The sequence below is a fragment of the Genypterus blacodes genome, unplaced genomic scaffold (assembly GCF_046128005.1).
Source record: "Genypterus blacodes isolate CSIRO-AG114 ecotype Tasmania unplaced genomic scaffold, CSIRO-AGI_Gbla_v1 ptg000131l_1, whole genome shotgun sequence".
Classification (NCBI taxonomy): domain Eukaryota; kingdom Metazoa; phylum Chordata; class Actinopteri; order Ophidiiformes; family Ophidiidae; genus Genypterus; species Genypterus blacodes.
The window spans coordinates 517,411-542,500 of record NW_027466933.1 but is presented as its reverse complement, the minus strand read 5'-3'; the positions used below and the strand labels follow the sequence as shown (position 1 = coordinate 542,500).

General features: G+C 48.5%; 1 protein-coding gene across 2 annotated transcripts in view; it reads right to left on the bottom strand.

Annotated features, from left to right (window-relative positions):
• casz1 (castor zinc finger 1) overlaps positions 1–25,090 on the bottom strand; it is a 162,930-nt gene that overhangs the window by 52,730 nt on the left and 85,110 nt on the right. Inside the window, exon 1 of one of the 2 annotated variants that reach the window (XM_076163470.1) lies at positions 21,514–22,060. The exons of the other annotated variant lie outside the window; for it this stretch is intronic. Within the exon in view, the coding sequence (XP_076019585.1) occupies positions 21,514–21,562 (49 nt within the window). The 5' untranslated portion in view covers positions 21,563–22,060. Of the gene's footprint in view, positions 1–21,513; positions 22,061–25,090 lie in introns of those variants that run through there. 2 annotated transcript variants of the gene reach the window in all.

The window sequence follows — 25,090 nt, the reverse complement described above, 5'->3', positions numbered from 1 at the left end:
TTTTTTTTTTTTTTTTTACTTTTTAAGCAGTCGGCTGCCTGCAGAAGTTTCTGTTCGGCTGCACAGAGCTGCTGCCTGTGCTGTATTTCAGCCAGGAAGGGTAGAGGGCGCTGAAATAATTAGGCGACTTCTGCAACATCCTGAATGCCAAGGACAGGTGGATTAAAGTATTAAAACAATCGCATTTCAGTCTTGAAATAGTCCAGCGCACGACTCAGCAACATGCACGTCCGTTCAAGTTCAGCTGGCAGCTCTGAAACGCCACCGCAGAGGGACAGAGGGACGGAGGGACGGTGGGATAGAGGGGAAACAAACCCAATCCCATTAGCTACGTACATGCAGACCTGCAGGAAACCGGAGCAAATCTGTGCGATGATTATCCTCCAAAGCTCTCAAATGATAACACGTAATAGAGAGGTACAGATGATTTCTCTGGAATCGCACACAGCCGGCAAGAGAGAGAGAGAGAGAGAGAGAGAGATATTTAGATAGATAGCGAGAGAGAGAGAGAGAGAGAGAGAGAGAGAGAGAGAGAGAACTCATCTGGGTTTCCCCCATTTGCGCTCTGAAATCTGGTGATTTCCAAATGAAACAGAGGAGAGCCGCTGCAATCAGGCGCCTCGGCACACATTTAACCGCTGTCCTCCAATTAAAGGCGAGAGGATGGAGCTCCCTGCACAGGGGGGAGGAAATTATTTAAGAGTAAGGTCAAGACAAAGTTCATATTTGAGTCTATTTACAGTGCAGAATTAATAAGAGAGAAAAGTGCCGCACGCTGCTGCCGCTGCTGCTCACTTGAACATTTTGGATGAGTGATTCTTTAATTTAACACGACTCTGTGCTTTGACGTTCCACTCGCTGAAACCACGCCGAGCTTTTATTCTCTCACAGGGAGCGCAGCTTAAAAAATTCTGTTAAAGAGCAGAAACGGGGCCATTGACAGCATCGGGGAGCGATCGCAATCTCTTACTGCCAAATAAGTCAAACTGACTCTAACTGTGAGCGCTGTGGAGCGACGTGCCGATCAGATAGAGCTGCCGGCCACTTTCATGTTGAGAGCGCGAGGTTAAGGGTACTTGTTAAATTCTTCTTTAAGTTCCATTAGTGAGATCATTACTATCGCGGTGGATTCTTATCTTATCAGACTGGACCACTTTCTTTACAGATAGCAGGACGTATTTCATCAGCATCAACCTGCCAGCATCCACTTAAGGCTACAAGAACAGAATAAATGAGCACAAACACCGCCGAGACAAAATGAAAAACAAGACGGGTCCCGTGTGTGAATCCAGCAGGTCACACAGGCGGGGAGAAGAAGCTTTTTCTTCTTCTCTGCAATTGACAATAATTAAGGTGAGCGCTTTGATGAAATCTAAGCCTCTTAGCCCAGCTCCCACCATCTGTGGCTCTGAGATGACGTGAAGGTTCAGGCCGAGCGCAGAGCGAAGGAAACCAGAGGCGAAACCAGTCAGAGCAGCACGGCCAACCTGCTCTCTGGCCGAGGTGGAGTGAGGCGCCCGTGACAGAAAACAAACAGGAAGCTGAGAGAGAGAGAAAGAGAGAGAGAGAGAGGGAGGGAGAGAGAGAGAGCCGTGCCCTTCATTCTACCCGGTAAAGACGTTCTTAACCAGGTCTGACAGCTGACAGCTCCTTGGCAATTGGGGTCAGTTAAAGGAAAAGTAGCTCAAGTTTTGCCGGGGCTTTGGCTCCTGAGATGTTCAGGAGCCACTGCCCACCGCAGCATCAAAGGGGATTATAGGGACAGGGCCATCTGTTGCCAGAATAAGCACCGGCCCTTTTATGTCTTTGCCTCTACGTGTGTGTGTGTGTGGGTGTCTATGTGTGTGAGGGGACGGGAGAGAGACAGAATCCCCGAAGTCTCTTTATTTCTAAATTACAAGGCGAGCCGAGGCGTCTGCAGAGGGGCAGCAGAGTGGGTTAGCCTGGGCAAAGGGGGGTTAAAGGTTAACACGGGGGCGAAGGGGGGCGTCGCTATCAGGCGGCGGAGTCTCGTATAAAAAGGTGGAGCTGGGTGGAGATTTACAGCAGGTTGAGTATAAACCTGCAGATGGTGTCGACTGTGACAGAGGGAGATTCTGCCTTTTGTCATCCAGGCAAAACACTGAACTTGTTTTTGTTGTGGGTTTGCCGGCACTCCGCTCTAACCTCGCTCCCCTTCGCCTGTCTAATTTGTTTTGCGTGCCGTTCCTGGCCCCCGCCTGGGAATGTTTTCTCCTCGATACTCTGCTACCTTTTAGCTCCGCCGCCCAGCCGCTTGACCCTCCGCCGACACTTATTTTCAGCACTCTAATTGTCGTTTAATCACATATCAACCTGTCACTTAAAGACCCCCTTTTTTCTGAGGTGGGAACATTTGCATATGTTGTAAAACTAATTCCTATCCAAGTGCTCCGGTGCCTGTGAAAGCCTGCGCTCCGTCTCTCTCTCTCTCTCTCTCTCTCTCTCCCTCTCTCTCTGCTGCGTTCACACCGGTGTAGAAACACATGCGGCAAAGTCTCCTCACTTTAAGAGAGAAAGACACACATAGGCAGACGCCGTACCTGTTTTCTCGATTCAGGTGGTTTTATCACATTGGTTAACAGAGTGTGGTGACACGTAACGTGTTAGAATAGGGACAGTGACAACAGTGATTCAGAGCGCACGTAGTAGTGCGAGTCAAAGCGAAGGTGACAGCGACTGTATAGTGTTATAAAGGAATCAATTAGAGTTAATAATGTATCACTCCTCCAAATGTTACATTCATTTGTTCACACTTAGATAAAGCTACAGTAAAACAGGCGGCGGCGGCGGCTTTGCCAGGCAGACTACACTACATTTACATTATCACACTTATACATCAAGGAGCCATGTTCCGCTTGAGTGGTGGCGGCAGAGTTGAGGGGTGTGTGTGCATGTGTGCGTGTGTGTGTAGGGGTGGGGGGGGTGAGAATCGTGTTTTTCCGGGCCCAAGGAATGCCGGGCCTCAGGAGATCTCTCCCTCTAATTACAGAGCGGGGGTGAGAAAGCTCTTTGTTCCACCTTTTATTACATTAATTGATAAAACGGAGCTCGGGTGGAGCGGCTATAAGGGGGGAGGAAGAGGGGGGAGGGGGTGAATTGAGTGGGGTTGGTGGGTTGGGGGGGGATCCTTTGGGCAGATGAGGCTTTCGGAGCTCAGGCCTTATTTTCAGAGGGTTCCTAATCCTGTTAGGGGCCCCGCTGGTGGAGGAGGTGGTGGTGGTGGTGGTGCGGCACCGGCTCTCCGCTTTCCCAGAGGCCTCGGCCTCTGCAGGAAGGGAGCGGCGGCGGCAGGGAGGAGCGGCAGACGATGGGTTTTGGCGGGTGTGAGCCCCAGCGTGGTCTGGGGTCCGGGGCCTTAATTAACTGTCTCTTCAGGGGGGGATTGAGGGCCACACTGAGACCCTGTGTCACCGCGCTGCAGAGCTTTAAGAGGAAGCGGCATCTCACCCACTCCGGAATCACGGGACACCCTGTGGACCTTTAATATGGACCCCATGCAGCTCCCAGCCATATACATGTCACAGAACATTAGTAGGGCTATTTTATGACTCGTTATTAGCTCGGCACAAATTGCACAGGTGGGTGAGATTCTTAACAACATGGCAGCAGAACGACTATAAGCTTAATATGAAGAAAGTTGGAAATATGCAAATGATGTCGCCGAGGATTACGCCCGAATCACACGTTCATTTAAACATGGAGGAGGAGGCCATTATTTAAAAAGCAGAGGACGGCGAGTTCAGCGTGTGTTTGCACAGGATTGGAAGATGGTATTTGTCAGCGGTTAAGTAGCTGTAACCGGCTTTGTCACGGCTGTAATCTGCTTCTGCTTGTTTCATCTACCTGCAGACAACAGAGGCAGAAAAAGTGCTGGCACAGTGACGCCGCCGCCGCCGCCTCCGCCGCAGCCCCAGTGTGTTACGCAGGCAATTAGCCACGTCGGCGTGTGTGTGTGTGTGCGTGTGTGTGCCCGGACCAGAACGAACACGCCCTCATTGAAACGTCCGTCTTTAAGCCACCCAAGTTTCCCCGTCTCCCCCCTCTGCTCCTCCAAGATGCTTCCAGACTGTCAAAAGCATTTTCCACAAAGCTGAAGAGGAGGAGGAGGAGGAGGAGGAGGAGGAGGAGGAAGAGGGGGAGAAAAAAAGAGAAGGAACTGCCACTGTCACATGCGTACATGCGCGTGCACACACACTCGCGAGGCTGTCAGGTAAATTAGATCTGAAAGCTGACAATTTCTGACCATATTTCCTTGATTATTTCGAACAAATGCACACCAGCCGCTCTAAGGAGATTAAAGTGACATAAAAGTCCCGAGTGGGAGGAGGGAGGGCAGAGAATCCAGGTCACCCCCATTTGTCCCCCTGCCTGACAGCAGCTATATCGCTATCCAATCCAATAAAAGTCCCCCCCTCCTTTTGCTTTAATTAATTTTACAGCTAGCTTGCTTAATTACTTTCAATCAAAATCCTCTTGCCATCACAAAATTAGAAATGGTTCAACTCCATTAGTCTAAATTCTTCATTTACATACACAAAGACTGTCAGCTCTTGCTAAGCAAACGGCCTCCTGCTTGATGAGATTGTTTTTTTCCACACACTCTATCACTCTCTCTCTCTCTCTCTCGCTCTCTCTCTCAGACACACACACCCAAGCACAAACGCACACGCTCACACACGCACGTAGGCGCGACTGTGGTGTTAATTTTTTTTGAAAGGAGAAAAGTAGCATAAAATTATTTGATCCCCTTACTTAAGACATCCTGCTGCTAATCAGGGTGCAGGTAAGCAGCGGCGGCGGCGGCGGCGGCGCTCGTGTCATCCGGAGTAACGGGGAGTCGAGCCTGCGCGCCACCGCCGCCGCGGAAAAGTGATTACATCCACGTCTGCGTCTGAGTCTGAGTCAAAAGCAAACTGCTCAACCTGAAACAATGCAGCCGTACATAATATACACTGCATAGACGTGATAAACAGAATTAGCGCGCTCAATGGAGGCAGCAGGCAGGATCATATAAATGAAGCTAACTAGTTCTATCTCAGGATTAGCTATTATTTCCCCCGCCGCAGACGAGCCACAGATTACCCGGTGACACACGGCAGCCTATAAATCTGGCTCCTTTGTGCCGGGGTGTCACCAGTCGTGGCGCGGCCGCGGAAACTAGAGAGGCGCTACCGCCACCAGTCGTGCCGCTGCTGCGAGCGACGCGACTGGATGCTTCGGCGTCAGCGCTGCCGCACCGTCGCTCCGACTTGGCACGCAGGCGTCCTCTCCATCACACACGCTGCCCGAGGCCTGCACATCATCAAGAATTAAGGACACGCAGATAGGGCTCTGTGCAGCCAGCAACGTGGAAAACCCAGGCACATACACACACACACTCTCTCACACACGCACAGAGTAGCGCTGCCATAATTAGGTCCTGAGATGAGGGCATTAAACTGGTGTAATGCACTCACTGCTGCACACTACCACCAAATATATCAACACTGAGTCCTCACACACCGCAGTGGCGGCGGCGGCGGCGACGGCACTCTCCTATTACTTTTATTTCCCTGTTCGCACGCGGCACCAGGCGACTCCGAAGGCCCCGACGCAAAACCACACGACACAATGGGCTTTGATCCGCCGCGTTCAGATCATCTTATGCCCGCCGCCGCTCTTATGGGAGCTACAGGGATGAAGAGGAGAGAGGTGAGGGGGGGGGGGGGGGAGTTTTTGCGTCTTCTTCTTCCCCTCCCTCCCCCCTGATGTGAACAAATTGCCCCCCCTCCCTCTCCTGTTGGGTGGCGGGGTTGTGGGTTTGAATCTGACACAGGTGTGACCCGGCCTCTTGCTTGTGTGTGTGTGTGTGTGTGTGCACCCGTGCCCTCTCTGCCTCTCTCACCAGCCCCCATTAACACTGTTAATTATCTAAATCCATCATTCTTGGGGTAAATGAAGACTGCCTCTTTAATTCAATTTAATAGGATCATTTTCCAACTCGCGTTCGCTTTAGCCTCCGCTGCCCGCTACCTCCACCCTCCTCCCCCCTCCGCCCCCACGCCGTATCTCCACTCCCTCGCCTGTATCTGGAGCTATAGCCGTACAGGTTTGACGGCTGCTGATCTCTCTCGTCTCGTCTCGTATCGTCGCATATCGGCTGGTGGCGAGGAGCAGCGGCGGCCCTTGGTTCTCACACACACACACACACACACACACCCACACACACACACACACAGAGTACCAGCCTTGCTCACCGGGGCTTAGCTAATCCTGTCACATCAGGCTACGTCGGCTGAGTCGAGGCCTTTAGCGCCCACCCGCAACCACCTCTAACAACCACCTCCACACACCTCCACACTTCGCCACTTCTCTTCCTCTGTGTGTGTCTCTCTCTTTCTCTCACTCACACAAGGTTACGGGCGGCCGACGACGGCGCGAGAATGGCTGGATCGGACGTCATCTTATAGGTAAAGCACGGCAGAGGTGAACATGTAGCTTGTGCTGTGCGATACGGAACGAATAAGTAAATGCAGAAATACGGCACACACACACACACACTCTCATCACAGTAAGTTTGTAATTGTGTTTAGAAATACACAGGTGTCCTTTTAACTTTACTGGCCTGTAACATGTCAGCGTGTTCTCAGACTATAAATATCCTGGGGTTGTGGCGACTGGACGCTCGCTGCCTCCAATGTGACTTTCAATCTACAGAAGTGGCTGCATAAATCACACCCATACCACCACTCAAGTAAGAGCAGGTAGAGTCAAAACTACAACCATCCCAAAGAACAAAGCCGTGTACTTATATTAAATGTTTACAGAGTTTTAATGAGGGACGAGGCCGCGTCATGTAAACGCTCCTGTGACAGCCTCCAAATTGTTAAATATTGGCTCCTCTCGTCCCATTATTCAGCGCCAGGGTAAATTTGCCCTCATTTCCACACTACGCCTCATCCCATCCCCCCACTACTAATCACACACACACACACACACACACAAACGCACACACACTCTCTTAATTTCACCCAAACTGGGGCTGCTGCTGAATATTTCCCAGACTGTCATTGTTTGGTCGTGGCAGACACGACATCCACTCTGGGAGAGTTTCAGATGATTTAATTTAGTTTGTTAAAGGGTGATGTCAGCACAATGGGGGGATGGGAGGGGGGGGGAGGAGCCTGTAAATCCAACGCGTTCGCCCAAAAATGCCCAGATGAGATAATCACGAGCGACATCTACAAAAACACTTATTATATTTGCCCAAAACGTCTGGCTGAAGCTGTTAACACTCATCAGCGTTATTCCCTCTCGGGGAGGGAAGTCGCCCCCCTTTTAAAGAGACACACACGTGGATCCAGCCTGTCCATGGAAACAGGCACAGGAGAGACCATCGCCGGTTCAATACTCATTCTGTTCGCACCCGATACTAATTAAATAGAACACGCACAACTTTTTTCAATTGTTTTGTTTTTTTAGTGGAGTTAAAGGAGTGTAGAATCACACACACACACACACACACACACACACATACACACGCCATCATGTTATAATCACAGGCTACTCTTACAGGCTCTTGCTGCTGCTTGGCGTGATCTGACGAGGCAGCGGCGGCGATGAACAAATGAATCAACCTGAGCCTTCATTCATTTGACATCCAGGCCGTGTTTGCACTCCGTGTTTAAAAGCATGAACGCGTCACAACAGCAGCCCGAGCGTGTACAAGCTCACGCACAAGCTGTCGCCGCGTGAAACAAAACTAAACTGCCACTGTTTCCACTGTGAGCGCAGCACGGCTACAAACGGGCCCACGTCACTGTGATGTGGTGCAACACACACACACACACACACACACACACATACCGCCACACTTTGTTAAATGTGGAAAACAACACAGACAGACGAGCTCTGCAGTCTACAGGCATTAAAGCGTCTGACGAGTCCGCGCGGTCAGATCCGGTGTATCGTTAGCACGGAGGCTAGCCCCGCAGAGGCAGAGGTCAGCATATGAAAGGCGCAAGCTAGCCGCCTCCCGACAGGATCTCCAGGCGGATCAGCAGCAGCAGCAGCAGAGGCAGCAGCAGCCATGTTGACCCGCCCAGTTATTAAAGAGGCTAATCTGTTCAACATGTCAATGTTAGCACTTTTAGCTGCGATTAATAAAAGAAGACCCCAAGAGTGCTGTGTGTGCTTTTTCACTGCCCCAGGTTGTTTTGTTTGTATTTTTAGTGGTTTTCACTGTTTGGTAATTCAACAGTCCCCTTTTCTCCTATTAGCATAAACACTGTGAATTATTAACTTAGTTAAAGAATTATAATCTGCACTGAATCCTCAGCAGCACAGCGGCTTTGTGTGTTTTTTTTTTTCCTTTCTGCCACTGGCAAAGAGGCTGTACGGCTTTGCAGATATCATTAAAGCAAATGCAACTTTATGTTTTATAGATATGGAACCAAGCGAGATGCCCGAGTTTGTGGCCATTTATGCGACGCTTAAAATGTATGGCCCAGTGGCTTTCACAGGCCGGCGGTAATAGAACTGCTCTCTAACAGACTTGCTTTCTAAGTGCCTGGTGCTGTGTCTTAATTTGTAATCTAGTCAAACCAATTGTCCGCTAGCTAAAAAGGTCACCGAGACAATAGACTACACCGCCTCCTGCAATGTTAGAGAAAGCCCAGGGTGTCTTTTGTAGCTTTTTAACCAAAGATGTAATTAAGACACCTTCATCTTCAGGGGTGAAAAGGGCACCGGCGAGAGTCTGCTGGAAACACGAGAGGAACTTCACATTACCGCAAACAGCAGTGAGGCGCATACCAGAGCAGAACATTTGGTTAGAGGTGAGAGTGCGTCTGTCCCCTAAACAAAATGTCACCTGGGAGGACGAGCGCTCGGCTTACCTGCTCGCCCTGTCAGACGGCTGATTTGATACGATGTGACCAAAGACTGCCGAGCTTGTTGGGGAAAACAGAGCGATGCAAAGCAACACAGCAGAGGCGGAGGGGGGGGAGCGGAAAGGGAGGGGGTGGGGGGGACTTAAAGGACGTGATTTATCTGGGCTTGATTGCGTGTTAATCGAGGTTACGTGTATTAAGTGGAATCTAATTGGAACAGACACTGGCAGTCTGACAGATCGACATGATGCAGATGGATTGAGGGGGGGGATGGAGTGAGGGAGAGTGAGGGGGGGGGAGAAGGAGGGAACGGGAGAGAGGAGAAGAGGGAGGAGGAGGAAGAGGAGGAGGAGAGGAGCACAGACGCAAAACAGGAGAAGAGAGTTTTGCCGCCGTAGAGAGAAATGAAGACTTGAAAACGTTTAGAAAAAAAGAAGAGAGAGAGAATCAGAGGTTTGCAGCAGCTGCGGTGATTGGCGGCCGGTGAGACGTGTAACCCTTCAAGAGGAGGACACACACGGGCGAGATTGTGAGTGACAGGGCACAGAGCACCCCCCCTCCCCCCTCCCCACCTCCACCAGTCGCCACAAACACACATTTCTGCTTTATTGGAAATGAGGGAGAAAATACCCGAGAACCCGAGTGACAGCTGCCGGCAAAAAAACAAAAAAAAAGAAATATATATTTATGGCTCTCACCTCGCCGAGGGCACGAGCAGCAACTGTTCCCGCCGGGGTCCTCGCCACTCCTCCTGACGGGCGACAACTGCTGCTCCCTCGGGCCCTCTGCTCGCCCCAAATCTGAGGCATTTAGCCGGCGAGCTGAATGACCCTTTTCAAAATGTTACCAGAGGAACAGACCGTAAAACTGGACCACCTGTTAAAAGGCCCAGCAACTGCCGCCTCATAACTAATCACACGCAGACAAACCAGCAAAATATAGTTTGGGAGAGGGGGAGGAAGAGGAGGGGGAGGAGGGAGAGAGGGAGGGAGGGAGGGAAAGGCTCAGAGGACAGAAATAAAGATTTAAAGTTGGTCTCGGGAACGCCGTTATCTAAATCTGGGTTAAAAATTCAGTGCCTGTTAATGAAACGCTCACTTCTGCGAACGAACGACGCAGAAAAAAAGTCTAAAGGAGAGACGAGGGAGAGAGAAAGAGACGGAGACAAGGAATTATGGCTATCATTTAAAAAGATGTGGTTAGGAGCGCCAAACCGTAATCTGGGTGACAAATCTGGGTGAAAATGGTGGACGGGCCGAACCACAATAAGAGAACCTGGACCAGAGAGGGAGAGAGAGAGAGAGAGAGAGAGAGAGAGAGAGAGAGAGAGCAAGAGAGAGAGAGAAGCACTGGAGTCCAAACAAATAGAAGAAGAAAAAGAAGAAGAGAGATGCTGGTGGTTTGTGGGATAACGCGGCCGGCGCTGTAAACTTCCACTCGTCAACGCAAAATGCCCAAATTGCTCCCGACGTGATCCCGTCACAGCGCGCAGACAGACAGGGAGAGAAGCTCCGGTCAGCCGCTGATCTGATCCATTATGACTGTTACACTAATGGCATTAATAAGGGCAAAATTACTATTTTGAAACAGCCACTTTCTCCTCCCTGCACTCCGGCTCGTCCTTATCGCTTTACCCTTCGCTACATGAAAGCCCCACTGCCTGTGTGTGTGTGCGTGTGTGTGTGTGTGTGTGTGTGTGTGTGTGTGTGCGTGTTTCTGCCCCCCCCACAGAAGCGGTTATAAGGTCATCTCTATTTTCCAGGCTTTATGTGTGTGTGTGTGTGTGTGTGTATTGCAACATTTCACACAGTTTAAAAACAACAACAACAACCAGCCAGCAGCTTTTTTTGAAATTGAACTCTGGGCTATTTCTGACGCTTTGACTGCAACATTGTGTTTACCGGTAAGATGATAAGATGTCCTCACCTCCCTTAACAACGTCTCAATAAATGTTGATAAAACCCTTATAGTTATTCAGTGTCCAACGGTAATAAAGTGGCCGGCGTGTATCTAGGGCTCTGCGTGTTTGCTGCGTGTTTGCTGCGGCGCATGCGAGCGCACGTGTGCACGACCGAGCCTCGTCAGCCTCTAACATTGAGAGGAATGACACTCTGTGATCAAGGACATGAATTGCTCATTGATTTTTAGGGGCCAGCTTAACTATCCATTCCAATTGATTTTGAGCTTTGCTGGGTGTGCGAGTTATGGCAGTTTTAATGCATCATCTGTATGTGTGCTCATCACCCGCCGCCGCCAGAGGATTTACAATAGGGCCGCCGGAGAACCCACGCACGCACGCACGCAAATGCAAAGAGCGAGCTCGTCTCGCCGCTCTCTTCTTCTGCTTTTCCTCGTTTGCGTTGTTGCATAAATTAAGTCTGGGCGTGGCTTAGCAGTGAAAGCATCTCACCTTAAACAACCTTTATATGCCTCAGATACCATCGGCTCCTGGGCCTCGTCAATGATCTACTGGGAATAAACCCGTATCAGGTTTTTAATCTTGACATGTGAAACTACAGCAAAGCCTGGGAATATGGGAATTAACCCCTGCGTGGGTTTGGGAGCGACGGCGACTTGTTGACAGCCAGCCTGCGTTTAGACGGAGACGCCATTAAATCTCCTCCTGCTAAACTTCTGCAGCGGCTCAGATCACCTGTTTCCATCTAGCCGGACGTTCTCCATCATAACCGGTCCTCGCCCATCAATTAACAATTCATATCAACGATGAATAATCGATGCTTCGATGATGTAAGGGACAAAGTCGGAGCAATGTGATCCAAAAGGCCTTCTGAAGTCATCTGTCAGGTAGAAAGTCATTAAAATGGCCTCTCATTTTCCCGCGCCGAGCTCTGGTTTCACCCGGGCAGGGATACATTTCTATTCTCCAGCAAAGCCCAGGCAGCCCGCGTATGATATCATCTCCTTTAGAACCTCACAAGGCTCAACAGCTCCTCTTTTATTCATTTTTCGTCTTTGGTGCTTTTCTCAGATTCACATTGCCTTTTTTTTCCTCCTTCTTCTTCTTCTTCTTCTTCTTCTTCTTCTTCTTCTTCTTCTCTTCTCCCCCCCTGCCAAACAGTTTGGGTTGAAGCGGGTCTCCCTGTGAGGTAACTGCCTTTTGTTCGGTGAAAGGGGGCTGCATAAAGCACACTTTAGTCTATCCTTTCAAAAAAAAAACAAGCCTGCTTAATTAATGTTTTACAAGTGCTGCTGTATTCTTAGTCAAAAAAAGCCTCTATCAAAGCCGGCAGGTTCAGATTACGCTCGCTAATTGAAATTCTGAATTTCTGAGCCAACTTCTTTTTCCCCCTGCTCTCTCTCGCTCTCTCTCTCTCTCTCTCTCGCTCTCTCTCTCGCTCTCTCTCGTTCTCCCCATGCACACAATAAAGCTCAGCGTTTTGTAGTCCACAAATGACATCAAATCATCTTAGTAATATGGGCTTTTCCCTTTTTTTTTTCCTTTTCCTTTCCTCTATTCTCATGTTCTGCTGGTGGGTTCATGAGACAGCTTAATAAAGCAGTAAATGCTCGGGGAAGCCTGAGAGCCCGACTGTGTGTGTGTGTGTGTGTCTGTGTGTGTGTGTGTGTGCACTCTCTTTTTTACCTCCAGCAGGGACCTCATAGCAGCAGCCAAAGTGTGATTTTCCCAAAGAATAAAAGGAGAATAAAAGCAACAGGAGCGATTAAAGCTAAACTAAAGCCAAACGCTTTGACGCTCTGACACTGATGGAGCTCACATCTACGCGGCCTGAGCTAAATGAAGACGGCATCATTTACAGGTGATACGTGTGTGTGTGTGAACAGCTGCGGGTGTGTGTGTGTGGCCCGGGGGTCTGGATGCCCGTCACCCACAGCAAACAGCACAGTGAGGGAAGCCTCGCTCTCTCGCTCGCTCCTTCACCATCTGAATCCTTCAGCCGTCACACACACACACACACACACACACACACACACACACACACACACATATACGTTTCGTTCTGCACCGGTGCCGATGTTCTGAGACGCGGTTACACACACTGAGATCGTCTAAAGATCTGAATTAAATGGTTTCCCCTTCCTTCCCGTCCTCCGTGTGTCAGCCTGATCTGGGGCCGGTGTAACGTCAGCGTGTCCCAGCACAGGCCGCTCCATGAATTAGTCACTTTCATAACTTTATCCTTTATAACCTTTGTTCTGAGTTAATGATTGCAGGGGAAAGAAAACTGCTTGTCTTCCCTTTCATATTTACCCAAACTCCCTCCTTTCCAGCGGCATTATTTTATGGGCTTGTTTTGCAAGCGTTATAACTTTGCATTCTGGCTCCAAGGTCAGTTTCTGCTGCGGCACATGGAGTGTTTACACACGCGGGGCCTTTTCAGGTCACATCCATTGTATTTGCATCAAATAATTTTTGATAAGGGATGTAAAAGAACTATAAACCCGGCATCATAAATGGGAGAGGTGTAGCTGAAATAGGGACAAAAGATCAACGGCTGGATTTTTTCCTTATCTGGGGACACGTTGGTGTTTTTTTTGAGCCGTCTCTCTCTCTCTCTCTCTCTCTCTCTCTCTCTCTCTCTCTCTCTCTCTCTCTCTCTCTCTCTCTCTCTCTCTCTCTCCTGTCCTCCCTCTCTCTCTGTGGAGCCGGACACGGGCGTGGAGTTGTTAGATTTAGTCCAATGGCTTCCCAGAGCGGCCGGCGAGCAGGCGAGCTCCTGTTTCATAGAGAAGTACCTCCCCTGTTATCTCCCTCGCACTATAATCACTTAACAAAGACTCGGGCATTTGCACAAATTAAAACATCAATAATGCATAAGTGCTTTTCAGTTTTGAGCTATAGTGTCCCTGTATTGGGATGAAATACCCTCCGACCAGTGGAAAACTCCAGCTCACGTCTTCTGTCCCACAGCCGCTTCAAAGGAACCGTGACCCCCCCTCCCTCTCCCTCTCCCCTCTCCCCTCCTCCCTCCCCTCCCTCCCTCCCTCCCTCCGCCTTCTGTCCAAGTTGAGGCGAAAGCTGTGGCGAGCGTATGGAATCTTCCCCGGGTCACGGGACAAAATGGCTGAGTGGCAGACTGGGATGTGGAAGTTGTTTTAAAGCGCGAGGCGGTAAGTGGCGGTGGTGCATCAATGCAAACAGGCAACACCCTTGAGTGGTGCAGTGTGGCATCCTTCCATAAACAACACCACCGCCGCGTCCACGACGTTTGTGATTTGTGGTCAGGATGGCACGTAGGCGCGATCCTAATCCGAGTCTGCACGTCGGCCCTGTCGTTACACGGCTGAGGACGCCCGGCACGCTCGCTTATTTCCCCCCCCTGGATGAAAACACCAGACGCTGCAAATGGACGTCAGGGAGAACGTGACGCGAGGATAGGAAGTGAGGGAAGAGGAGAGGAGTGCATCATGGGAAAGAGAGGAAGGAAGCGGCGGCCCTGCGTGTGAAGCAGAGACCGGCGTTTGTTTCCGGCGGCGGCAGAGGACGAGCCACCCTATGCAGATGGCCTCAAGGACAATTAGCAGTAATGATTGGTTGCCACATAAATGAGGGGAATTCTATTTGCTGCTGACGATCGCAAACCCAAACGCCTCCTGATCGTAACATGACGGCGGCTTTCAAACTCACGAGCGCCGTCCGATTGTTGAATTTGAGCGTTTCCCCCGAAACAATAACGCGCCTCCTTCTCGTCCGTCGTCAGCGGAGAGGTGAAGCAAACACGATGTCATCTCTCCTCAATCACATCCTTTTACACCCGCGGACGTCTCCATCCTCCCTCCCCTCCCCTCCTCCCCTCCTCCTCTCCTCCCCTCCCTCCTCTCTCGGTTTAGTCTGGCAAACAATCCCCTTGTTAGCAAACTGTTAAGACGGCCGCTCGGTACACAAATTGCGCTCGACCAAGCGAATTTGTTTTGCAAGGGTGACCTGTTTAATCATCTCATTTTCTTTGGCGGACATTTATTCATCTGGTTTCCACGGTTACGGAGAACATTAAGGGGCCACAGTAATAAGGCTGGAGAGTCAAACAGGTAATAAAAAAATTAACGCCATTTTCCGGCAGCCGAGGACAGTGGGTGAAATGAATCAAGGGAGAGGGGGAGAGCAGGGGGGGTGAGAGGGGGGGGCGGAGGGGAAGGAGAGGAGGGTGGGGGGGGGGGGGCTCCAATATTGTCCAAACAATAAGCCTTAGCGGTTATTTGACTCTGTAGATCAGGTGGTGCTGTTATGGACTGAGTGACACTTTGGGGCACAGAGCAGAGGAGATAAAGGGCCGGCAGCTTTTTATTGTCATTCAGCGATTACATATCAGAACAATTAAAAAGTTACGCCAAAGATATCTTTTAACTTTGTTCTCCTTTTTTTTTTTCTTTTTTTTCCTTCCCTCATTCCTCCCCGTGCTCGGTTTGAACGGGAGATAATTTGCGCTCCCTGGCCGGCGCGGCGGCGTGTCAATAACATGCGAAGGGACGACGTGACATTTAGAAGCCCTGCTGAGGAATGTTCTGTATTCCTCCCAAGCCGACGCAGAGGCCCGATATTGTCTCTCTCTCTCTCTCTCTCTCTCTCTCTCTCTTTTGCTCTCTCTCTCTCTCACCCTATCTCTCTCTCTCCCTCCCTCTCTCTCTCTCTGCTCGGACTGTTAGAAAGGAGAGTCCGACTTCCTGCCAAATATAGAAAATTCCGGCACAATAGGGGGAACAGGTGCTGAGAGGGCCCGCAGAAAAGTGACGAAGCCGGAGAGCCGGGTCGAGCTGCTGAATGCCAAATAAGGCATCCAGAGATATTAGACTACACACAGAACCAACCACTGTAACTGCCATTTTCTCTCTCTGATGACAGCCGCCGCCGCCGTGACCCTCCTCTCCCCTCCCCTCCCCTCTCCTCCTCCAGCGTCTCCATCTCTCCGCTTCCTTTTGCTTTTCATGAAAGCCCAACATGAGAAAACAAGCTACAAATTTGGTGCATTACTCATTTCTCCACTCCTTCCTAAAGTATTTCTAATTGACAGCAGGGCTTTGGCACTCCTAAAAATATGCACAAACGTTCTCAACCTAACCCTTCATCATTTAAATCGTCTGGTTTAACCTGTATTTGGGCATTTTACAGCCCTGCCAACACCTGTCCCCCACCCTGTGTGAAAAACAAATTGAATTCCTTCTTTGTTTGCTGTGGTGTTACTTGTATATACATCGTTCCGGGAGGAGGGGGGGAGGCAAGGGGGGAGGAGCGGGCGGCTGAGGAGCGATTGAGGTCGGCGAGAGGGAAGCGCAAACCGACGGTAGACAACGTGTCTCAGGAGAGGGAGGGAAGAGAAAGAGAGAGAGAGAGAGAGAGAAAGGAGAAAAAAGAGATGACAGCCGACCCGGGCCTAGCGCAAACACACACACACACACACACACACACACACACACTCCTCGCGTGTCCCCTCTCCTTGCATGTAGAAACACACTCTCCTCGTGGTGAGAAACCCCCTCCCCACCCCCCACCCCAAAAGAAAATAAGTGCAGGGGGGGCCCCGGCATGGACGGGCAGAGGGAGAGACGGAGCGCTAAGCTGCGGCTCTGGGACTGCCAACTGTTCTGCTAACAGCCTCTTAACAGGTGTGGGCCCTGGAACCATGTAATCCTATCAGGTTACAGAGTTAAAAAAAAAACAGAAAGAAAGAAATCCGGCAAACTGTGAACTCTTGAGGCTCTTCTCCTCCTCCTCCTCCCTCTCTCCTCTTCCTCTCTCTCCTTCCCTCTCCCTCTCTCTGCCTCTGTTGGCAGTGACAGAAATGAACAGCTGGGCTTCAGATTTATCATGTACAGGCTGTAATTATTGCCGGCGCTGCCTGCTACTGACCCAAGTGAGTAGAATGTCACGCCAAAAAACACACGGCAGGAGAAAAAAAAAGGAGGGGAACGGGGCGGAGGGGGCGAAACCTGAGGGGTCGGGGGGGTGCGGGGTGTCGGGAAGATGAGTGTGTGTGTGTCAGAGAGAGAGAGAGAGAGAGAGAGGGAGGGCAGTGTTTAAACGTCAGCGCGCTCCTGTTTGCAGTCAATTACCGACGAGGACAGCAGAGTGAGAGAGGGGGAGAGAGAGAGAGAGAGAGAGAGAGAGAGAGAGAGAGAGAGAGAGAGAGAGAGAGAGAGAGAGAGAGAGAGAGAGAGAGAGAGAGAGAGAGAGAGAAAGAGAGGGAGAAGTCCCGTGTTTGTTTGTGTGTTTTTGGTTCTCTTCCTATCAGAGAATGAGAGAGAATGAGAGAGAATGAGAGAGAGAGAGAGAGAGAGAGAGAGCGAGTGAGGGGGTTTGGGTGAGGTTTGAATTCCTGTCATAGAAAAAGGTGACAGAGAAGTGAAACTGAGAGTGAACGCTGCTGTCGGCCGCGAGCAGCATGAGAGTGTGTGAGGGGACAGATTGATCACAGCTTCATCTGCCAACAAAAAAAAAGTTTGGGTGGAGGAAACCCACCAGTGACATGATCGATTATCAGGCTTGAAGAAAGAGGGACGTGAGGAAGAACAGGGACCACACACACATACACACACACACACACACACACACACACACACACACTCTGTAGTTATCTTGAACACAGCGTGACCCTGGCTGCTATATTTGTTCCAGAGATAAGAGGGTCAGAAGATAAACTATCAATTTATTACCGGTGTCAATCACTGTCCTTGTTATTAAACAGTTAACCCCTGCTGCTTCTCCTCTTCTTCGTCTTCTTCTTCCTTTTTTTTTGGGACTATAAATTTGGGTTTCTCCGTCACATTCCACAGCCGCTAACCTACGGCCGGGCTGCTCCGCACCTTAAAGACCCTCTGCCACGTTTAAAAGGATTAGTCACCACATTTTGTGCCGGCTTAATCTCTCTTTCAGCCGGCCTAATAAGTGCGCCTCGATAAGCCAAGCATGCAAATTCATTCATGGCCAGTGGAGCCCACGCGTTCACACAAACGCGCCAAAGTCTTCCTCTGTGCTAATTACCTCTTCATTTTCCTCTTTTTCCCTCTTATGCAGCATATCAGCGACCAGAGATTATTCCTCTCTCTTACTTTGCATGAAATTATAATTTCATATGCAAGATTAGGAAAAGGAGAGGCACAGAAGTTGCCGGAAGCTCAGACTCCTGGCAGAGGAATACATGACACGGCACATTCAGCTGCGTGATTAAAGGCTGGATTACTTCTTCTCTGCTTCCTGTACGTCCACATACTCACACACACATCAGGAAGAAATAAATACAGGGGAATGAAATGACAAATTCATCTGGAAATTTTCATTTTTACTCGGCATAATTAAAATATTTCACCTTTTCCGTTGCTTTAATTTTTATCGGAGCAGATTCAGACTGAAGTATATTACGCCATAACACAATTTTCTCCTGTTATATTTAAGATAATAAAGGCAATGAAGGCCCGAGGTGCAACCTGTTTATCATTCCAGAGTATTTCCTGGCCGAGTATTAATTAGACCATTACTCCAGATTGGTGACGGGGAGCTTTGAGGTTTTAATTAGGTGCTGGCCACTGCATGAGTGCACAGGAGTGAAGGCAAAGGGGGCCGCCGGTGCCCCTCGCCTCGCTCACGCCCCGGATCAAGTAGCCCTGAACATTTTGGCGACCGCGGCGAGATGCATGGCGGCCCACGTGCATCTGGAGATCATTTCATCATTTGATCTGTGATGTTTCTACTCTCTGCCCGTGACAAAAAAAAAGGGGGAAAAATGGCCAGTTGGTGTGATTTGGGTATTAAAAGACGGGAGGTTAAGGTAATTATGGTGTTGGGTGGCTTGTGTCTGATGACTGGGCACATGCTCAATCAGGACTCAGCTGTCCCTCTCTTTCTTTCTAACCCCCCCTCCAGCACACACACACACACACACACACACACACAGACCTCCCTCCCCTTGTCTGCTGTCTATGTTCCCCCCTCTCTCTCTCTCACTGCCACTCTCCTAAAACCAGGCATAGCACACACACACACACACACACGCACGCCTCACATAACATCAATCAAACACTGAGAGCGGACCATAAAACTACACAAACATATACACTGCCATTAACTACTGTATTTGACATGTTTTATAAAATTATTGTGGCCTGGTGCGAGCGTTTAGTAAAAAAATGCTAAATACTGAAAAATAGAATAAAATAATTTAAGCAGAAAACAATCAATTTCTGAAACAGTTTGGAATGAAATTAAATTCAAATTAAATTCTTTTACATTTCAATGCGAGGAAAATATATTTTTCTTGAAAACCCCGAAAACGGCGAAAGCGGCGTCCGATCCCGTCGCTTTATTCCAATTATTATTTTTTAAAAGCGCATAATTGAGTATCACAAGAAGGAGGTATAAAAAATGAGGCAGAACGTGGAGTGTTTTCCCTGGGTTGACACGGCGATACTAATCACCTGGTTGCTGAGCAGCTCTGGTCCCTGACAGCGCTCACTTAGAACGCCAGCGTCCCTCAGATCCCTCAGGAGGAATCGGCATCAAAGAGGTTAAAGACAATGACTCACATTTTCCCCCCTTCTCCTCCAAATGTCTCCCCGTTAAATTTATTTCAAAACTCTGTTAATCTGCTGTACACAACATTCCCATTAGCATAGTCCAGCCCCCTAATAAAAATTCCAGCTAGTTTAATTAAAAAATGTAAATTTACTGTCATCCAAGGACCGGCAGAAATAGGACAGCAACAGCATATTTTATTGCTTAAGACATCAAATTGATTCAGGTTATTGCTAAATTGTGATAAAAGGTTATTGAGGGCCTTCAGAGCCCCGGCTTGTTTTTTTCTTCCCCCAGTTTCATCCCCGGGTTTTTGCGGAAGGCCGTAAAAAGATGGAGAGGGGCCACGAAGGGTTAATGAGACAACTCAGCGAGGGAGAAGGCAATCAACGTTATGACTCATAAGAGGCTGGAAAAACATTTTCAGAGCTGACGAAAAGTTTGAAATTAGGGTGCGTCACGATAACACCGGCACTTGTTTGTTGTTATTTTAGAGTAGAATGCCGGACGAGTTGAATAAGCGGCCATAATAAGAGAGTGGTGCTGTTTGTGCTGCACACTTATATTTAATGTGTAACATCATCATTATTCTTCTGCCATATAAGAGAAGCAGCAGGACAGAGAAGGTACAGCTGCCAACGTTACAAGAAGAAGAAGAAGAAGAGTTCAGAGAGAAAGAGAAATTACAACCGGAATATAACAGATTAAAAATAAAAACCCCGAGCAAAAACTGATTTTTATCGTTTAAAATGTAAAAAAATACATGAAAAGACATAATTGAGAATTCTGAAAATAGTTGTTTTTAATGTACTTTTACGGAATTTAAAATATTCTGCTGTCGCTCTAAAAATATCAGGCTACACACACACACACACAAACGCACACGCACGCACGCACGCACACACATCTCTACAATCTACATATTTATATACCAGTTTAAAATACAGCATGTAAAATAGAGGGCAGATAAGATTACCCAAAGTCAAAGGGAGGTCAGAATGACTCCCAAAAGTTATATTTATCTACAGTACAAATAATTCAATACACAGGGAACATTAACACACACACGCACATACACACACATGCATGTAGGGAAAAGAGCACACAGTGCATGGCAAGAGAGAGAACACACACACACACACACACACACACACACACTCACTCACACACACACAGACACGGACAATGAGGACGAAATACAATGAAGTAAATGTGATGATAAAACACACACACACTCTCTCACACACACACACACATAACCAGTTTTACACGTAAAGTGACTCAGAATGTGACGCTCGTAATCCAATTACAACAGGCGGTTTATCCTCAGAAACGCACAGAGAGGATTTTATTGTCGTTACCTGACAGCGACAGGCGGTATTTAATTTGGAACAATCCGTACTTACACACAAATGGGTTTGACGGGGGAAAAATATGCGGGATTAAAATATTTGTTTTACTGTTGCACTTTTACGTCGACTTGTGTTTAAACAGCAGCAGGCTGAGGTCTGAAGGCGACACACACCTGTGTATATGGACTAATTAGAAGTAGCTGAAAAGGTGTTAGCACTGCTCCTGTTCCCTTTACATGTGTGACAACACAAGCAACACAACAGTTTGTTTGCTTTGTCCCCTTGACAACAAACCCTTAGGCCATTCATTGCACCCTAATGGCATTGCCAGTGCCTCTGTGGGCAAAACCAATACCTGTCTTTCTACTGTACCAAATGTAGACTTATTCAAAAACATGTAATTAACCCAAAGGGACCAAAATCCCTGACAGGGAGTTGTGCAGGTTTCATCCCTTCACACAGAAATGTGCTCTGACAAGAGAAAATGAAACTGGCTGGGTGAACTTTGTTTCCACGCCAAACGCAGCACCGTGTTGTGAGCGCCGTGCGCCGAGAGCTGGCTGATCATATTTGATATTGCAGTCACCTTTGGGCACTGTCAAAGAGCTATAAATAAGGGTGTCGCAACACTTGGTATACGTACGAGCTGGCACCCGGCTTAATCATGAACCACTTCCCCCCCTGTGTATGTTTAGTCAGAGATAAAGGCACACCTTAACCTGAAAACTAATAAAAACACATCAGGCAAGGGCAGAAAAAGAAGAAGGAGAAGAAGAGGAGTACTCACCATATTCAGGGAAGTCGAAGTTAAATCCTCTCAGACATGTAACTTTCATAATATTACTCAACTCTGATAGAAAGTCATTCGAATGTTGCCTGGTGAAGAGGGGAAATAAAGCGGAAAAGTGACTAGATAAAAAAAAGGCTTCCTTCAATCATGCACTAAACTCCTTGACATGTAATCTGTCAATAGTTTGTTGCTGAGATAATGCCGGCTGCCACGAGCGGATTTGATTGGCAGCTTAGGGTCTGGCCCCTCCTTCCTGTGGTTTGATGGGGGGTAGGTGAAAGAATACGGAGCCTCCCCCTTCCCTCTCTCTTCTCTCTCTCTCTCTCTCTCTCTCTGTGTGTGCGTCTGCGTCTGTCTCTCCTGCTCTCGCTCTCTGCCTCTCCGATTCGCTCCTGTACACACACACACACACACTGGCTTGCCTGCCTGCCTGCCTGCCTGCCTGCCTGCTCTCTCTCACACACACGCACGCGCGTACAGACCCAAGCTGTTGGTGATGTTGTCTGAATAGGCTGATAGGAAATTATGGCAGAGGAGCCGGAGCAGTTTTTTCTCTCCCTCCCTCAGTGGGCTGGCCTTTTCCATCTTTGTGGTCTTCTAGCCTTTCAACTCTCTTGGGGTGGAGCCTCCTCTGCCTCTATTCAAATGAGGCCGGCACGTTTAAGAACGCTTTAGGAAGGGAAATAACATACGTGTTTAGAGAAATATAGGAGACTTCTGTGGCTGGCAGAGTGTTTGTTTAAACTGAATCACAATGTAAACACAACCGGCTTTCTTAAAACCACTTCATTAATGAGGAGAGGAGACGGTTTTGAGGGTCTTCAACAGGGGCTGGATCCACATCCGTCCCGTGTTAGAGGGGACACAGTTGCCCTCGTACGCCTCTTGGATGAATACTTTACAGAAAAACAACGACATCAAACGCTACTTTGTAGAACGGCAGTTAACTCTTTCAGGTCATCTCACCCATCCTCTCTATTTCAGCCTGGGTGTATACTTTCTTATCCTCGCCACCGCTCGCTCTCTCCTTCCCTCCCTCTGATAAGCTATCAGTTTTCATTGTAATTTCAGGTGAAATGATAAACGACGGCCGTTACCAGGTGACAATGAATACTTTATAAGACAAACCCCTTATTTGCCTGGCAGTTTCTTCCGCAGTGGCATGCAAAGTGCCTCTGGAGCATTTGTACATAATGCCCGAATACTGTCAACACGGCTCCACGTGAAGAACGTAGAATCCACAGAAAAGCCCAAAAACCAGCAGACAATGAAAGGTCACTGGGGCGTTTCTGTTTTCTGGTGGGATTATTTTAAACATTTACTAGTTCTAGAAAAGAGGAAATGAAGAGGTTTATGGCTGTGAACGATAACGTGATAATGCTCCTGGCTTCAGTTCCTGAGTGCCGTCAGCAGAGTCCAAAGTATGTACATAAAACAGGTTTTGGTTGATTCTGAAATTACGATGACTCATCTTGGTTAATAATGAAAAAAGGATCCGTCTCCTCCTTCCTAAGCCACATAAAGGAAAATGTCCCTAAAAGAGTTTCTATCAAAAGGTTCCACCCTTCATCTCACATTGTACTGTAAATACTCCTCCAATATTTGTCAGCCATGATAAAAATCCAATAGCTTTTTTTTGTTGTGCGTACGTGACCAGATCTGGCAACCGGACAGAGTTTGTAGCTGCAAAGGTCTCCGGTTTAAAACCTTTTGTCAAATGTCAGTGCGAGGCCTTAATCAATCACATATTGTACAGGAAAGAAGATTAAGGCGAACACACATATTTGTTTAGTGGATTAGAGAGGTTTGACTCCCATGAAGATCATTACCAAACAAACTTTAGGCTACAGTGAAAACAGTAAACACAACACTCGTCACACAAACTCTCAGTCAAGTCGAGAGATAATAACCCTTTCATTCGGAATGTTTTAGAGGGAAAAGGAGCTAAATATGAGCTTAACACTTCAGTTTTATGATGACCAAAGCTTAAATATTGACATTTCTAGCGATTCTAATGTTTTAATGTTGAGAAGTAGAATAACTGGTCAGATTAGATATGAAAACTAAACAAGTGAAGCTTTGTGCCACACAGGTGCTGCATTTTAAGTTCAGGCAGAAATAAAAAGTTAAAAGTTAAAAGTAAAATTTGATATTAGGGAATATTAGTGTTGCAGGCTGAATCATACTAATGTAAAAACGTCCACAGGAGGGGAAGCTTTGCCCCTCTGGCCCTGGAGCTGCCATGTTTGGGGGTGAAACCATTACTTTTCAAAGGGAGCTGTGGGGCTTTTCGTTTGATGTGGTCCGTGGGTATTGTATGATGCACGCCGGAGAATGTTGAGGGCAAGGTGGAGGCTGCATGCGTGTGAGCGCGGCGTGCGCGTCGCCCCGTGCGCGTGACATGGCGGGGGTACATCAGTCAAAGGGCCGGCGGGGCCAGACGTTTGGCTGCCCCTCACAGTGCACACCAGGAGGGGCTGGTCTGGTGCAGGGCCCACTCCCGAGTCCTCCATTCCCCGGGACAAAGGCCCGGGCCCAGTTGAAAGATGTGAATTCAGTGGCTTTTGTGCCCAAAGCCCAGAGACATGCCGAGTGAGAAATCTGACCTTTGCCGAGAGTCAGATTGTGTTTTTGAACTCCTCTTGCTGTCTCTGGCAGGTCGGGGGCAAAGAGTGACTGAGCGGACGGGAGGGAAAGAGCGGCGTGGGGAGGCGAGGGGAGGAAGGGAGGGGGGAGGAGGTGCGTGCTGACTGGTGGAGAGCACAGGTGGTGGTTACAGAGGAAGAGCTGCATAAAGCACCGGGCTCTGCGTTCAACTGTAAAGGAAACAAAGTGAACAGAGCGTTTGTGTTCCGATCAGGTTTATACCTGCCGCCCGCCGTCATGTTGTGGTCAAATTGGCAGGAAATTGAACGCGTAAACGCTTAATTCTGAAGCAGCTGCATTTAAGAGTAGGATGGGAGGCGAGCTCACCTCAGTGTTATTCTGCCTCGTCTGTGTTGTGCGATATTATTCCGTCTCACGTCTGTTTATATTGCTTCATATATTTATTTTTAAGCAGAGAAGGAGCTGAATATTAAAAGGTACACGGAGCTACTGTACAGCCCGAGCAGCGGTGATGACAACACGCCACTTCTTTATGATCATCATTTGATTTTCCTAATTTCTGCATGGCTTTATGCACATATACATATATTTCACGTGGCAAAATCTCATTATAGGTACACACTTGGAAGCAATTAAGGTGAAGTTTGTAGGAGATAAGGTTTGTTCATATGTCAACATGCTATAAAATCTTTCTGTGTTTGTGCAGCGTTTATGATATTAGGTGAATTATGATATAGCATGTTGCTTGGCGGCAGCGTGCTGAGAGCAGAGATTTTGCAGATAGAATGGGTCTGAATGTTTTGGAGTCATACATTTTTCTTGACACTGCTTTCATCCCCCGGCCGTAATCATCATATCTCCCCCATTGCTCTCCCGGATGCAGACATCCATAATGCAATCTTCCTAATTTTGATCCCTCGCAATCTGGTTTTTAAAAGGGAGGGGGGAAAAAAAGGGGACATATTTC